General features: G+C 32.4%; 2 protein-coding genes across 8 annotated transcripts; one reads left to right on the top strand and one right to left on the bottom strand.

Moving 5' to 3' along the window:
* The first annotated feature begins 1,353 nt into the window (after positions 1 to 1,353).
* QSOX2 (quiescin-sulfhydryl oxidase 2) lies at positions 1,354 to 8,116 on the top strand. 4 transcript variants are annotated; one of them, XR_003605821.2, is made up of 12 exons: positions 1,354 to 1,934; positions 2,980 to 3,004; positions 3,094 to 3,186; positions 3,300 to 3,481; positions 3,782 to 3,851; positions 3,940 to 4,008; positions 4,088 to 4,161; positions 4,249 to 4,390; positions 5,523 to 5,563; positions 6,861 to 7,007; positions 7,087 to 7,625; positions 7,720 to 8,116. XR_003605821.2 is itself a non-coding variant. In XM_028079468.2 (12 exons), exons 1-12 carry the CDS (start codon positions 1,711 to 1,713, stop codon positions 7,739 to 7,741), a joined length of 1,524 nt encoding a protein of 507 aa, XP_027935269.1. In that variant the 5' UTR covers positions 1,354 to 1,710; the 3' UTR covers positions 7,742 to 8,116. The 4 variants fall into 4 exon arrangements, 3 of the variants coding, with proteins under 3 accessions (XP_027935269.1, XP_027935268.1, XP_027935267.1); XM_028079468.2 differs by having other exon boundaries at positions 7,087 to 7,521; XM_028079467.2 differs by having other exon boundaries at positions 7,087 to 7,569.
* Positions 8,117 to 8,800: 684 nt separating this feature from the next.
* Positions 8,801 to 12,044, bottom strand: LOC114190540 (RING/FYVE/PHD zinc finger superfamily protein). 4 transcript variants are annotated; one of them, XM_028079473.2, is made up of 8 exons: positions 11,633 to 12,044; positions 10,648 to 10,995; positions 10,297 to 10,368; positions 10,007 to 10,074; positions 9,750 to 9,900; positions 9,577 to 9,657; positions 9,391 to 9,491; positions 8,801 to 9,302 (listed from the first exon to the last, which is right to left on the bottom strand). In XM_028079473.2, exons 2-7 carry the CDS (start codon positions 10,900 to 10,902, stop codon positions 9,417 to 9,419), a joined length of 702 nt encoding a protein of 233 aa, XP_027935274.1. In that variant the 5' UTR covers positions 10,903 to 10,995; positions 11,633 to 12,044; the 3' UTR covers positions 8,801 to 9,302; positions 9,391 to 9,416. The 4 variants fall into 4 exon arrangements, with proteins under 4 accessions (XP_027935274.1, XP_027935273.1, XP_085532042.1 ...); XM_028079472.2 differs by having other exon boundaries at positions 9,391 to 9,483; positions 11,633 to 12,038; XM_085675916.1 differs by having other exon boundaries at positions 9,391 to 9,483; positions 11,508 to 11,643.
* Positions 12,045 to 17,053: the final 5,009 nt, after the last annotated feature.

Here is a 17,053-nt window from a genome sequence, read left to right as displayed (position 1 = left end):
TAACTGAATTAATTATAGCTAACATTTTATATCTAATAAAATTTGATAGAATTATCTTATTTGATTGTTTATCTATGGATATTTTAGAAGTGGATTAATATTGACATTACAATTAGGTTAAAAATAACGTCTTAGAGTCAAAGGATATTTAAAAATGTGAAAGCACATTGTGCTTTCATCAGATTGAGATACTTAAGAAATAATATGGTATTTTTCAATTCAAATAAGGGATTTAAGACTGAAAAATAATTATGATATTACAATAATTTTACTATTCCAAGATTAAGAAAAATGAAAATTATTGATGGAAACAATTTTTTATTCAAATTGAATTTATATTAATGATTAATCTAATTTTGGTCCATGTAACCATTTTAATACCTATTAAATTTTATTTAATATTAATTGGTGATCTACTTTCTTAAAAAACTACAAGTTATAATAATATCAATTCATCATTATATATATATATATATGTGTGTGTTAATAATAGATTTGATAATTAGTTTTAATGTATATTAGTATGATTAATATTTTTAATTAATAGCGGAATAATTAAATAATATGTTAATGATGAATTAATTTGTGGGTTTAGTACCTTAGTCTTTTAACTTTTAGTGAGTTTTGAAATTAGTTCATTTCAAAATTTTAGACTAATTTAGTCATTCATATTCTGAAATACGTAGATTTAGTCATTTTAATCAAATATTGTTAAGTTTATTTGACATTTCAAGCGCGTTTCACAATATTATTTTATACTTTTTGACACATTTTTGTTTTAATGTTAAGTCAAATACTATTGCGAAACTCGCTTGAAACATCAAATAAACTTAACCAAAAATTTGATTAAAATGACTAAATTCACGTATTTGTAAAGATGAATGACTAAATTGGTCTAAAGTTTCAAAAATGACTAATTCCAAAATTCACCGAAAGCTGAAAGACAAAAAACATATTTAACTTTTAATTTAATTTAAAAATGGGTTAAATATGTTTTTGGTCCTTCAAATTTTAATAAAATTTAGAATTAGTCTTTTTTCGAAACTTTTGACCAAATTAGTCATCAATTTTAGAGATATTTGTTAAGTTTATTTGACATTTCAAGAACGGTTATGATAATATTTGAGTTAACATTGAAAATAAAATATTTGAATTAATACAAATAACTAAATTAGTTAAAAATTTAAAAAAGTATTAATCTTAAATTTTACTAAAACGTGAATAACAAAAACATATTTAACTTTTCAAAAATTAAAATATAAAATATTTTATAAAAGATGAATTTAAGTCTTAAATATTAATAATTAAGATCATAAGTACGGATTTTCTTACAAAATATTTAATGTTTGGTAACAAACAAACTTGATAACAGAGGTAACAGAGGAAACAGAGTGATTCAAGGTTTGGTGTCTGAGAGAAGTGCTTCCGCCATCTCTGATCCGAAGCAAAGAAAAGGTTATGGAAACGTAATTCTCACCCTTTTCTGGTTCATCTTTCCCTTCCCAACAACACCCATCAAATTCAATCTAACATACACAACCACTCACAGCTAAACCCTTCTCTCTCACACAATAAACAGTAACAAGAAAGAAAGCTGTTCCAGTAATAACAGATCCATTTCGCTCTCCTCCCCACCTTCTACAAGCTCGCCTTTTCTTCAATTCTCTCAAAACCCTAATCCTCTTTGCCCTCTGATCCACACCGTTTCCCATGTCTGGGATGTATTTACATTTGGGTCTGTTTCTGTGCGTGCTTTTCGTGTGCTGTTCAGCGACTTCGTCTTCTTCCTTCGCGTCGCACCGTTCAATCCTTCGAGAGGTCAAGAACGCTGTTAATCATCCCGATTATGCCATTGAACTGAACGGCACGAATTTCGATGCCGTTCTCAAGAATACCCCTGCTACTTTTGCCATTGTAGAATTCTTTGCCCATTGGTTAGTCTTTACAGTTTGTATTAAGTCGTTGTGTTTTATGTGTTTCTAGTCGTGGAATTGTGTGAAATCTCTTTTGGGTGTTAAAAAGTTTGGGCTTTTATGGATATTACTTCGAGGGTGGGAGTTTCTTTATTTTTATTTTTTAGTTTTTGTTTTGGATGATAGACTCTATGGTTTGATCTGAAAAGTGGATCTGTAGTAACAGTTACGAGGTGAGGGGATGGATTCATGACAAATTAATGGAAGGGTTTTTGAAATTTTAATTGATTGGTCTGTTGAGTTTGCTTTTTACAGTAAATTTTAATTGATTGGTCTAGTTAAGGTAGTTGATGCCATGGGTAGTAAAGGGTTAAAAGAAGCACAATACAGTGTGCTATATTATCAGGGCTTCACTTGAAAATTGTCGTTATCTTTTGTTCACTTCACTCTGTTCCGTCCTGGCAGACCTCCTTGAGTAATTTCCTCAACAAAAACTTATAGGAGAAGAAAATAAGATGAATCACATGGTCTAAAAAATTATAATTAATCTGGTTCAAGTCTGGTCAAACATTATTTCTGGGAAATATACCATATTTTTCAAAATCTCTCCTTGAAATCTGTGAAAAATATGCACCTCAACTTTTTCAGCATCTTTTTGGTTTAACTTCTCTATGGGAAAATATTAATGGTAGGGTTGTCGTGCAGCAAGCGCAGCTAGTTATGATGAAGTAGATGCCAAGTGTAACATATGACATATAGATGCTCTACAAAACGAGCTCAATATTCTTTTTAAGTGATCAATTCTTGTTTACTTATATTTGCTTAATTACTTATATTATTGCAGCAAACTTCTGAAGTGATATTGGCGTTCACATTCAAGAAATGTTTGAGAATAAAGTCAATTTTAGTTATAGTTTTAATATCTATTCTTATTGTCAGATAATTGGATTATTTTAAATATTCGGATCAGTTTTTACCATTTTATATATTCCCTCTCTTGCATCTTTAAGAATGAAATATGAGTACAAGAAATTCTCATTTTCTGTTCTGTCCCTTTCTTTGTCAGGTGCCCTGCATGTAGAAATTATAAGGTATTGTTTGCTAAAAAGTATAATTAGCTTTTTGTTAGTTTTCTATTATAATTTAACGCATCATGCTATCAACTGAAATTTGAATGCAGCCACACTACGAAAAGGTCGCCAGATTATTTAATGGACCTGACGCAGTGCATCCAGGAATCATATTAATGACAAGGGTAGATTGTGCATCAAAGGTGCGTGCACCTTATCTCGCATTCTTAATAAGGGAAAGGTGATAATGCTTATACCTTATACTGAACATGCCCATGCAATTGGTACCTCTATTTTCAATTTTTTGGCAGCACAGATAAATACTAAGCTATGCGATAAGTTTTCTGTTGGTCATTATCCTATGCTTTTTTGGAGCTCTCCTTCTAAATTTGTTGGCGGTGGTTGGGATCCTAAACAAGATAAAAGTGATATACGTGTGATTGATGATGCACGCACTGCTGATCGGTTACTTAGTTGGATCAACAAGCAATTAGGCAGGTATGAGGCATAAATTAACTCATTGTTGATAATTATATTATGGTAGGTCAATATTTTATCTAGCTAGATAATGATAGGGGAATATTTTATTAAAGCCAGATGCTGTAATTGAATTTGGAATATCAACTCTGTAGACATATAATGATTACAAACTAGGCATTAGGCAGTATGGAAAAATCGGAGTTCTAACTGCTGCAGTCTAAATTTATGAGGTTAAATCTTATGGATGCTGAAATTTTTCATAATATAATTTGCTTTAATCTGATGGAAGTTGTATGTGCAATGTTCATAATGTTGCAGTTCGTTTGGTCTGGATGATCAGAAATTCCAAAATGAGCTTCTTTCATCCAATGTCTCAGATCCTGGACAGGTCCATTTCTTCACACACCCACATGTTTGATTTCCTTCCGTTTTATATTTGAAGATATTGATGTTTATGGTATTCATGACTTGGAAAGATTGCCAGAGCTATCTATGATGTAGAAGAGGCAACTTCTACAGCTTTTGACATCATCTTAGAGCACAAGGTAGATTATCTATTTTCCTTTATTGGTCTTTTTGTGCTTATTGATTTGGGTGATACTACAATTGCTTTATGTTTGGCAGATGATAAAACCAGAAACTCGCGCTTCACTCATTAAGTTCCTTCAGCTTTTGGCAGCTCATCATCCTTCTAGGAGGTAAGACAAAGCTTTTACTGATATGCATGATCCTTTCTTTGCCCAGTATTTAGTGTCAAAATTTTCATGTTCTGGATTTCTTTTCAGATGCCGGAAGGGTACTGCTGAATTTCTTGTGAGCTTCGATGACTTGTACCCAACAGATTTTTGGTCAACTAAGCAGGAAGATGATAATAGTTCAATTAGGAACCTCAAGATTTGTGGGAAAGATGTGCCTCGCGGATACTGGGTAGGATCTCAATACTTGTATTACACCTTTTACACATTTCTGCAATTGATGAATATTTTAATCCTTTTTATAAAAGTTACCATATTATGTTAATTGTAATTGAATTAATACTGGTTGTTGGATCTCATTATTTGAGAAAAGAATGTCTTTTAATCTCAATGAGCGGTTCTGTTTGGTATACTTGTCTGTCTGTCACATGCTTTGTCCTCAGGGCTTTCCTATACAAAGATTTGGCTTGATAAGCATTGCTTTCACTATTTCTTAACCAATCCTACATGGGTAAAGGGTCAAAGTGGAATTTTTGTTGGCAAGTGTGGAAGAAGATTGGGGTGGGTGGGAGGGGTGCGACGGGGGATGAGAGTTAGGCAATCCTTCTCTGATTAGCTATATGCTTTTCATATTACCCTGTAATCAGCAGAGCACTGTTCTCAATATTTCCTCCGTTAATATACAGAAAATTCTGTTCCTATCATCATCCAGTCCTGGTCACCACACAGAGAGGAAGAGAGAAGGTATGTCTAGGGAGAGACTTCTAAAAAGAAAAGGAAACCAGTGAGCCAAAATAGGTAAAAAAATTACATCCAAAGTGTCCAATGTCTTTGCATATCAATAGTAAAGTTTACTTTGAGAAACAATGCTAAGGCCAAAACATTTTGATATGCAACAGATGTAAGGGACCAATATGGAGAAAGGTGTACCTGTCCCCTATTACACTATTAGATATAGAGGATGCTTATTTTGGTTGTGTGGAACACTTTCACCTTTTTTTTGTATAACAAATGTAAGGGGAAACCCTGGAAAATGTAGGCAGTCATCTATGTTACACTAAGTAACTGTACAATGGATGCATCCGCATCTGTGTCAAACTTCCCATATGGAAGTTCCTATGGCTAGTTATAATGTCAACCCTACAAAAATCATATATCTGTATAATGATTTTACTTATTTGGTGAAGTTGTATTTTCTCTCAAATTGTATGTTCCGTGGGATTTGAAGATGAGGATACATGCATAGTATGTTTTTTATCTGTATTTTATTATAATTCATAATATTGCCTTCGTTCATTAAATTTTGAATTCTCAGTTTGAAACATTCTTGAGTATTTTCTTTTATTTTGACTTTTCTTTTACAGATGTTCTGCCGTGGCAGTAAGAATGAAACCAGAGGCTTCAGGTAATACTTTACCACCATATTTTGTCTTGTTCTTTGTATTCAATTAAATATATTAAACTTTTTCTTATCGACTACCCTATTTTCATTCAAAAATAAGTTAGTTACCCTTATTTTTAGTCTATAACTATTTTTGTATGACAAGAAATGTGTATACCAAAGATTGAGACCCATGTAAGAAACTTTACATCATGCGTTGACTGCAAACCATTGATTACAAAGCAGAGTGCACCAAGGGCTGTCAGCTAATCCGCCTTGACTCATCATGGGTTGAGCTAAAAATGAGTAAGCTCAACCCAACTTACTTTTTGGTGAGCCAAAATTTTATAACCCAGTTCCATCAACCATGGATTGGTGTGTTAGATGGGTTGACTTACTTCAGGATACTTTGTTTTTTCCAATTTACTTTATATATTTATTATAGTACAATCAAAGTGGATTGACTTGATTAATTCTCTTTATAGTTGTACAATCAAAGTACTCACTTATTTTATTATAAAGATAATAGTTGAAAATTAAAGTGTCAACCTACATAATTTGACAAAACAAATAAGTTGAACATCCAAACTATTCAGATATTATTGAACAACATTCTAGGCTTTAAAAATCAAATTGTTAACCTACATAATTAGAAGTAGTAAATAATTATGATAAAAAACTTACGAAAAAATGGTAAAATATTATAAAGGATTGTTGTTGGGTTAACATTCAACTTTGTTATAATCTGTTTAACTTGTGGATTAAGTGAATAGGGTTTAATTTAATCCACATTTGAAAAAACCTAATCTTTTCCAATCTAATCTCGCTCAGACCCGTAATGAGGCAAGTTGACTCAAGGGTTTTAACCCATTTTGACATCTTTAACTGCACCAGTTGGTTTGACAGAAAACCTATTCAATGTGTCAGATGTTTTGTTCATTTAATCTAAACTTGTTAATTTGACTGGTCAAAAACTTGTTTGAACTGTATTTTTTATTCAACCAAAACTATCTTAGTCAAATAAAATTCCACATTACAAAGTTATGTAGATAATATTTACTTATGGGTTGGTATCCTTTATCCATTTTGTTACCTTATTGGATAAAAACTTTGTTGAACTGTATATGAGGTTCACTTATGGTTATTTTATGCTAATTTAAAATTTTGCCTAAGTTTATTTCTTATGGTTTCGTTTTTGTTTGTTACGATGAATATTTAAAATATTTGTTTATTGATTCAATGACTGATCCCATTTATAAGATGTCTTCTGCAAACCTTATATACAACTAATCGTTACCCCCTCTTATCTCTGTTGTTCCAGCTGTGGTTTATGGGTTCTTCTGCATTCACTATCTGTGAGGATAGAGGATGGAGAGAGTCAGTTTACATTCAACGCAATATGTGATTTTGTTCACAACTTCTTCATCTGTGAGGAATGCCGACAACATTTTTACAAGATGTGTTCAAGGTAAGGGAATTGAGTTTCACTGAAGTTGTTGATCAAATTCAGTTTCTTTCTACTCCTGTAATTCGAAATAAATTTTCAGTGTTACTAGTCCATTCAACACGGCCCGTGAGTTTGCACTCTGGTTGTGGAGTTCCCACAACAAAGTGAACGAAAGATTGATGAAAGAAGAAGCATCATTAGGCACCGCTGACCCCAATTTTCCAAAGACTATTTGGCCATCAAATCAACTTTGCGCTTCCTGTTACTCAGTCCTGGATCAGAAGAGCAACAAAATTGAATGGAACCAAGACGAGGTCTTTAAGTTTTTGACTGATTATTACGGTAAAACACTAGCGTCTCTGTACAAGAACAGGAATATGGACGGAAATGAAGGAGCTGAAGGAGCTGGTGAAGATTTAATAGTCGCAACTAATGCAATTGTGGTGCCTGTGGGAGCTGCATTGGCTATTGCTGTTGCTAGCTGTGCTTTTGGAGCACTTGCTTGCTACTGGCGTTCGCAGCAAAAGAGTCGGAAGTATTTTCACCACCTACACTCTTTAAAGAACATTTGATAATTAGGAGGGTAATGAACTCTTTCAAAAATTAACCAATGACTGGGTCCTGAAGAATTAAAAGGGGGTGGGTATATGGAGAGAGATAGAGTGAGAGATTGTGTTGTTGGAGTTATTGAGATTCTTATATGTTACTTCTTTTTGTTTGCATAATGTTTCAGGCCTAGGAGAACGTGGAAGTAGGATTTGTAGACAAGTACACTTCAAGGCATGTGAGGTGCGTAGCAGCCTTCATGGTCTTACTCCAAAGAGTCTTGCCAACTTCCTTTTTGAATGCTTCATTAATAGAATGTACAGAATACAATTCTTGCTCTGGACACCATTACTGATATGTGTTATTTTCTTTCACTTTTTTTTTTTACCTCGAGTCACATCTACAATACAACCTAGGATTTTGGGGGGAAAGGAGCACGTGACATGTAACAACATTTTTGCTTTGTAATTTGGTGTTATTTTTTCAATATCAAAGTAACTGTATAAGCTAAAAGACCTGGCTTACGTAGTTTGGTTTCACGTTTGAATGAAATCATCAAAGTCTAAAATAGATTATCATTTAAAGGTCTTCATGGTTCGGTTGAGTTTTTATTTTTAACAGTTTCCTGCAGTTAAATTATTTTTAACTAAATCCATGCTAGTTATAGAAATCTCCAAACAGGTAACTAATTGTCTGTGAATGATTGTCATTATTAAGATTTTAAGTTTCGTTCTCTAGGCTTTTAGTTCATTCAATAATTCGTGTAATAAAATTTACGTTACATGGTTTTTATCTTACTTCCCCCATTGCAAATATCCATTCAATTCAAAATGCTATCGAATAAAAAATTTTAAAAAATAATTAGAAATTTTAGTAAAGCCCGTTTTGTAAGTATAATCCTACTGGGAGAAAAATAATAGAAATACAAGAACTGACTGACAATAAACACCGTTTTGAACTTGGTAAGTATTGTTTGGTTACGAAGGACTGAAGGAAAAATGAAAGCAGACCAAGGTTACAATGACCGATTAGGACTTGAATGTGACAATACTAAGAAATCAATAGAACAAGGGTCTATCGACTATTCGAGAATTGAAAAGGAGTGCGACGCACATATCAAGACCCTGGATCATGAGTTTCAACTAGTGACTAACAAGGATGCCATGGGAATATTACTACATATACAATGTCATTTTCTATGGCTTTTCCTGAATTAATAATCTACAAGTAACATGAAAATCATGATAGACAAAACTAGCACCCTATAATGAAATTAATGCCCCAAAAGTACATACCAATCATTGATTGCAATATATACATGCCATGCGTTTGTTAAATCTAAACATATATTTTCTGTATAATTATAAATTTCTATCTGTACATCTGAACAATTCCAATCAGTAAAAAAGCAGTAATGTAAATGTATAACTTGTTGTTCCCAAGACTTTCCGAAGAGTAACTATAGCAGAGGGAGTAGGTAACACGAGTGGCATGCCATGCCTCCTTCTACGAACATCTGAATTTCAGTGTCCCCATCCTAAGCAAACTCCAGGTTCTCAAGAAACTTGTCTCCGTCTAATTTACATGAAAAAAAATTAGAAGACAAAGTGCAGCATCTTAAACCAAGAGCTTTTCATCCTCCAATTACTTCAAGTGGTTACCAGCTACAGTATTTTACAGTACATGTATGATATGAGGCTGAGGCTGAGGCTGCAAATCTGCTTGCTCGCTTTCATCGTCAGATGAAATGGCCAAGGCATTAAGATGCTCCTTATTACAACAAGTAAAAATATCAGATTCATGTGATATAGTAAAACATGGGAAAGAGACAAGAGGTTGATCCATGGCAGAGACTTACTCGATGCTGTCTCCGATGGCGCTGAATTAATGCCACTGCTCTAACCATGAAGTATATTGGAAGAACAACTCCCACAGTCCGAAACAACAACAGCTATTAAACTCCAGTAAAATGAACAAAACCTGGTAAGTACGAGCACTATCTATGCGCTTGTTAAAGTTACAAGTGGAGTTATGCAAAACGTACCAAAAAGAGTGGGAAAGAATACTCCTTATTTCCACTAATTACAAGGGGAAGTGTGTGTCTTAAAATCAGAAGAACCATGAACTGCACGAGAAACAGAGATTGGAAATGTCACAATCAGTAGGAGTAAGGGCATAGTGGCATGAAACATGCATAAAAGAGACAAGAGATGTTACAATGACAGCAATTGAACGACAGCAAATCAAACTTCCTGCAGCAGAGGCTGAATACTGATCATAGTTAGAAGTAGTAATGTTTTGATCAGTGGGGACCATGCTAACCAAATGTGTACTATTCAAGTCTCTTCTTGAAATCTCCCAATTCCCCCTGACATAAACATCGTGGGAGCACATTGGAAAATGCAAATACAAAAACAAGGTTCGCAGATTAACTTGTGGAGAGAAGAGTAAGAATTTTTTTACATGAACGCTACCTGAAACTCATTGGAATACGTCCAAACTGAAATAGTGGTGGAGGAGCAGTATAACCAGGCCTGAATTGCTGAATTCACAATATAGTGAAATCCCCAATTAAAAAAAAAAACATGTTAATCATTTGTCAGGCTTGAATTGCTGAAATTTACAACATAGTCAAAATAACCAATCAACCAAAATTAGGTGAAAGATATCACATCTAACAACACGTGAAACCCAAATAATTGAGACGATGCCAAGTATGCAGAAAGAGTATGAGAATTAGGGATGAGAACATATTTAAGTTTACCTGGTGGCATATCTCACAGGTGGTGTCACCCTTCTCATTACACCATCGTTGTATACATCTACGGTGAGCGTACTGCAAAAAAAATCAATGGAAGCATAAATGTTCGTATGAGCTAAATGAAAATTTCATCACTAAATCCAGAAATTACTCCTTATTTTCATACCAAATAATGCCTCTATAAAAGCAACCCGTGTGACTGAATTACAAGCACACAAATAACTTTTAGCATTTATAAATAACAAACCAGTTAAAATCACTAAATTTAGTGTTCATCACAACAGATTATGAATATACTCAATCACTTCAACTATCAAAGCAAATGATTATGAATATACTAGGAAATTAACTAACCTTCAAACTACCACAACAAGAGCATGGTGTCTCCATATTTGTATCTTCATCGTCATCATGACATATCCTGCATTCGACCAGCTTCCCGGGAAATTTTATATCATCCATACCCACCTTCATCAAATTGAGATCAATTTTCGCGTCATTCACTGCTGAGGATGCAGCCAACATAGACTTATTCCTGCTTTCAATTGCAGCTTCTAATGTGGATTCAGTAAGCAATCGATCGACCAGTAACTCAAAGTGATCCCCCATCTTTAATACCACAACTAACTGCTACACTCCAAGGAAATTCTAGATTGGTTGTCCAAACCAAACTCCAGACCATGTAACTTTCCTTCAGAAATTCTGGAAATGAAACCCACATGCAAGTAAAGAAACAAAAAAAATGCATATCAGCAACATCGAGAAGCATATCTAGAAAAGGTCAAATTTTCCGTTTGGGTGCTCATAAAATTGGGGAATTTTATCTTCATGCCCATATTCCCAGTTAGCTGGACCCCACATAATGCTTGTTGAAACAGGGGGTCAATATCATAAACACAAAGGTCCAAAAGCGAAACATACACACCCCCTCCACAACAACAAATATATTTCTTTTTTGAAAAGAAAAAAAAAAAACAAAGCTAATCGAATCTAACAAACTGTTACAAACATCAACAAAAGTGATAAATTAAACGGAATCATTAATTTCAAATTCTGTGTCAGAAATCAAGGAATTTGCATTTACAGTGAGAAACACAGCAACTTAGAAAAAGGGTGCACCCCCTGAACCCATTAAGTCCAAGTGAGAGCAAAAACATTAGATAGAAAAGAAAAGTACCTTCAAAAAAAAGTTAAGGGGGGAAGAGGAGACATACCCAGATGAAAAAAACGAAACAAGAGAACAAAAAGCGAGCACCTTTACGCAGAGAATGACTTAAAAAGGGGAAAGAAGCATCGGCGGAATTGAAAAAGAAGGGTGGAAAGGAAGTGGGAATCTTACAAGAAGGGGATCGCATTTTGTTGAAGCTAAGAAAGCTTTTTGAAACCTTTTTGCATTCTTTGCAGAGAGAAGTGGCGATAAAAAAAGAGGGGGAAAAGTTCTCCTTCTACGAAGTTGAGGGAAAGAAGAGGTTTGGGAATGAAGCAAGAGATTGAGTGTGGCTGATGTGTAAGGCAAATACAATGACAGATGCGAATTTTGGTAGTTTCCTTTGTTATGTTGTGTGAAGGTTGCTCTTATATTTATAAGAATGAATGTTGATTGCGAGAGAAGAGGTTGTGACCGCCATGAATATGATTATACTCTTGCTTCCTTATTTCACCACCGTTGTTGTGAATGTGATTTTTTGTTGTGCTTCTTCCTCTCCTTTTTTATCCCAAATTTTCTCTCTCCTTACTCCTTTCTCTAACTAACTACCTCACCCATGGGCTTAGTGTGCCACCAACGTGTCCCAACTGAATTATAATAACAAAAATTATTGTGTTTTTTCAGATAAAAAAAGTAAAAAAAAAATAAAAAATTTTACTTAGATATTTTGTGCTAAATATCGTGTCCCAACTGAATTATAATAACAATATAGTTAAATAATTTGTTAAAATTTTAATCTAAATTAGTATTTTTAGTTAAATAATTCAAAATTAAATTATACAATTCGCTTTAAGTTGTACACAAAAAACTTTTTTTATTATATTAATTAAGTAAACATAGGCGTTTTATTATAAGTTAGTAATACATTTAATTAATTAAATTAATATATTAGAGAAAAATAATGAAGTGATAAAAAATAGCCGAAAGTTTGAATAGAAATTATAAATATAATAATAATAATAAAACATGTAACAATCTTATACAAGATATTTTTGAGAGAGTAATTACTTCTGAAAATCAATTAACATTATATATTTTTTTAAATGTTAATAATTATCTTATAAAATATCATATGAGAATAAAATTTGGATACACAAAAAATATATATTCTCCGATATATAAGTATAAATAAAGAACATGTTTACAGTTACCTTTGTTATGTCAAAACTGTAATCGCGACTATTGTTTTATAAAAGTAAAATAAAATTGTTTAGTTTTTTGCGATAGGTTTTTTTTTTCACAGTTATATTTTGTATCCAGTGTGACATCTCATTTTAAATAGAGTAGTCTACTAAAAATTAAACATCACATAATTATAATGTAAAAGAGCACATATCATGAAGCATACATGTATTGATTATTACAGTTATCCATAATAAAAGTTTAGGCACATCACAATTGTCATAAAAAGGACACAAGGGTACTATTGTTTTACAAAAGATTGCTCATAGAGCAAGGAATCTAAATAAACAAGAGTTCTTCAAAAAGTGGGTCAACAGGGAGCCATAACCCAAACTAAGGGGACCACTCTACACAGCAGCATCTTTACCATCCTGAGTTCTACTAAGGGTTTCCACATATGCTCACACCAATAAATTGGTGATCATTGCAAAAGAGAAAGCAAAGCAAGGAACAGACAAAAGTGAAAGGGTAAGCTAGAGTAAAATATTTTAACATGTTATCAAGCAACCAAATGATAAAACAGGTTATAATCAAACAAAACAGTAGGCACCCAAATCATGTGAAAGCAAACAATTGCAAGACTCTACAACTCAGTATCCGGATCATACTCTTGATGTAGAATTCTAAAGGAAGTATGCACCTGTGTTGGTTTCTAAACTCTGCAGAGTTTAGACGCAAGGGGTTATCACCCAACCACACACAGGGTTAATCCTCTAATGTCTTAGGCCCAATATGTCCCAAGACTAGGACCTCCTGCCACTCTCACCACATAGATCAATGTGAGCGTGAACGATAATTAGAGTTCAAGATACCTTCCTTTATCTAGACATCTCCTATATCAAGGTATACACTAACTACCATTACCAAGAGTTTCCCTTGAAACTCTTTTACCAACAAATTTTCACATGCCATCTCAAGAATTCAATTTTCATGCCATTCCACCACCAACCACAAAACAAGTCATGCTTTCCATATCAACATTTTCATTATCAATCTCATTAAAGCATACAAACAGGCATGATCATCTATATTGAGTAAGGGAAAATTAAAGAAAACCATCATGAAACAAACAACAGTCAACACAGCGTCTCCTACCTGAGTTTCATAAGAATGACTTAAAAAAAACATGTATTATCATTGAAAATCTGACATTTGTTTTAAACTTACAAATATATAAATAGTTTTAATAATATTTGACAGTAGCATATAAAATTAAAACCCATTATTAAACTTGCATGTGAAAGACTTTGAACAAATTATGTTAAATTGGTAATTGGTAATTAATGCATTTAAAAATAAACATTTTTCTTTTATAATAATGAGAATAAAAATTATTGTCATTTATTCTTATACAAGGATCAAAGATATTGGTATTCTAAAATGTAACAAAATGATTAAAATTTTATCAGAAAACTAAAAGAATATTTATTATATATATATATATATATATATATATATATATATATATATATATATATATATTGACCTTTACTAGAAGAGGAAAGACATTACTAATTATGAGATGAAGAAAAAAGTAACAGGTCTGAAAATCAATACATGTATGGATTCATGATAACACTTGCAACAAAATAATGTCTTTTACAACAATGTATTCTGTTCTCATCAAACTAGTTTACTCTGATGAAAATAGTTACATATATAATAATTTAAAATTTTTTTAACCAAAATATAATTTACCCAGAAGGGAATACTCCTCACATTTATACTTTTATCTAGATTTTTAATTTTTACAAAACATAAAATGTACTCGATGCAATATGAAAATTGTCAAGGGACATGCCATTTTTAATGTAAGCATTAACACCTTAAATTATTTTCTACAAATCCTGCACATGGGAAATTTTCAATAAAAGAATAATTTAAACAAGATATCAATCCACAAATGTTTTAAAAAAAAAACAATTTTACTTAGTTCATACTTCAACATAAACCCAAGTCTTTAGAGATTGAGACCAAAGGCAAACTATTTTCATGAATAAAATCTCAACAAATAAATAAAAGTATCTAATGTCAATGATTCAATGCGGGCAACAATCAACATCTAAAATTTCAACCAAGGAAACTATGTACAGAAAACAACATACCCTTAAAAGGATAAATATTAAATACAGTCAGATACTATACCAATAAAAGTACAGAAATGATACACCTTGTCCAGCAACAGTTAAATTACAAGGTGCTTTCTGTCACATAAATCTGATGCCTATATAGAAAGCATAATAACTTTAAAAAAACATAAACTCTAGCTTCTCTTACCTCGAGTGGAGCTAAACGTTCTTAAAGGACTCTTGGTGGAAGAGAACCAGGACCAAGAACAGCTTAATGAGCTGAAAACAAACGCACGAGCACGAAAATAACTTAGATTTGATAGAGATTAAGGTAGGACCAGAACTTAGGAGCTGAAAACAAAAAGAAGCAAGGGAAGGAATCAACTTATGTGGTAGAAAGATGTTTTAGTTATGGAAATCAAGGAACTTGTTTAAGTCCTAGCAGAGCTTTCTGCTTCAGCACCATAGACACAAAGAAGACTATTTTCTGTAAAAGTGGCAAAATGAAGGGTAAGTGACTGTGAGGGGGTCTTGGGGGTCTAAAGTGGGCTGAACTTGGACCCTTAAATGGCTAGGCCCAACCCCTCTTTAGGACAGAGTTTAAAATAGAGAAAGGGGTCTCACATCCAGAAATTGTGGCTCATCTCGATAATTGAACTACACCTTTCAATCCAATAACTCACACAACCCGCACATGATTATTTATAAAAAAAAATATTTAATCAGTTTTTAAATGGTTATATTTAGTATATTTAGTTATTATTTAAATGGTTATATTTGTATATGTATTTAGTATTAGTATTAATATTTATTATAATATAATTTCCTTCACATATGTCTCAATTAAGAATTAGCTCTCACCTGCTAAAATATATTTCTCACTTTTGAAAATAATTCGATGGAAAATAAAATGAGTCAATGATGTCGGAAGAAAAATGGTTCCTCGTATAATACAGAATAGGAATGTGCTTTCTGTTAATATAGATCGGTTTTAATTTAACATAAATTAAAAAGTCGAAAAACAATAGAGTAATATAATAAATAAATTTTCTATTGTTGATGTAACGAATTTTTTTAATTTTTTTAATTTTAGTAATCATAATTTCCTTTGAACTTATAATTGATTAATATAATTAAGTATGTTTGATTTTTAATAATTATTACATATATTTATTAAAAAATTAAGGCTTAAATACCTTTTTGGTCCTCATTTTCGTAGTGTTTGTTACGGATGATCCTCATTTTCACAGAATGTTTAAAATGGTCCTCATTTTTACTGAATGTTTAAAATGGTCCTCATTTTCGCAATTCGTGTTTTATTTGGTTCTTTTCTGTAACGCCGTTTAGATCATTAACGGAACATTGTACAGGTGTCACGGTTTGTATTAGGGTGTGTTACGTGTACTGTACAAGTGGCTAATTAACATTAATTCTGTAATTTAGGGGAAATTTTGTAATTAGGGAAATTTCTTTATCTTCGTCTTTCTTTGCAGAGGAAACGGCTAATACTTGCCATTTCATCATTGGATTGCAGTTGCACTCTTCATTTCAATTTTCTAGTTAATCATCATCAACGAGGTAAGTGGGTTCAGGGTTTTCTGGTCGTGGGTTAGGATTTTCGTAATTCTATTTTTGGGTTTGTTTATCTTTCAATTGTTGTGATGTTCTGCATGGTTTCTAAATTACTTCCATGATTTTGTGTAGTTATGTCTGTAGGTGGGGTTCAGTGGGATATTATTTTAGTTGGTTTGTTTGTCGATTTCCGATGTTGGGACCGTAACATACCTATATAATGAGATTGCAGGAAGAAGAAGATTGCGGCAATACCAATTGGGAATTGAGCAACAAGATTGTCAAAACTCACCAATTGCCCAAACATTCTCTACCAAAATCCTAGCTCACTTATTTATCCCCAAATATCTGATTAAGCCACTACGTAATACACCCTAATACAAATCGTGCCACATGTATAATGCTCCGTTAATGATTTATACGGCGTTACAGAAAAGGATCAAATAAAACACAAATTGCAAAAGTGAGGACCATTCTAAACATTCGTAAAGATAAGGACCATTTTAAACATTATGTGAAAATGAGGACCATTCGCAACAAACACTACGAAAATGAGTACCAAAAAGGTATTTAAGTCAAAAATTAACATATTAATATATAATTAAATTACAATTTAAAAAAATAAATATAAGATGGAATATCAACTTTGATTTTTTTGAATATTTATATTGATTGATTTGTGAAAAAATATTAAAAAACTTAATTTTAAATTATACTCAAATTTTTAAAT

Source organism: Vigna unguiculata, chromosome 7, assembly GCF_037176805.1.
Source record: "Vigna unguiculata cultivar grain cowpea cultivar isolate G323 ecotype 2 chromosome 7, ASM3717680v1, whole genome shotgun sequence".
Lineage (NCBI taxonomy): Eukaryota > Viridiplantae > Streptophyta > Magnoliopsida > Fabales > Fabaceae > Vigna > Vigna unguiculata.
This window is presented reverse-complemented; position numbering and strand designations above follow the sequence as displayed.

Excerpts from the sequence above, each read along its gene's own strand:
- QSOX2 (XM_028079467.2), top strand. The coding sequence starts at position 1,711 with ATGTCTGGGATGTATTTACATTTGGGTCTGTTTCTGTGCGTGCTTTTC. Across the intron at positions 4,009-4,087 it reads ACATCATCTTAGAGCACAAG|ATGATAAAACCAGAAACTCG; the intron begins GTAGATTATCTA and ends TATGTTTGGCAG. Across the intron at positions 4,391-5,522 it reads ATGTGCCTCGCGGATACTGG|ATGTTCTGCCGTGGCAGTAA; the intron begins GTAGGATCTCAA and ends TTTCTTTTACAG.
- LOC114190540 (XM_028079472.2), bottom strand. The coding sequence starts at position 10,902 with ATGGGGGATCACTTTGAGTTACTGGTCGATCGATTGCTTACTGAATCC. Across the intron at positions 10,075-10,296 it reads CCTGTGAGATATGCCACCAG|CAATTCAGGCCTGGTTATAC; the intron begins GTAAACTTAAAT and ends TTGTGAATTCAG. Across the intron at positions 9,303-9,390 it reads GCCATCGGAGACAGCATCGA|GAGCATCTTAATGCCTTGGC; the intron begins GTAAGTCTCTGC and ends TGTTGTAATAAG.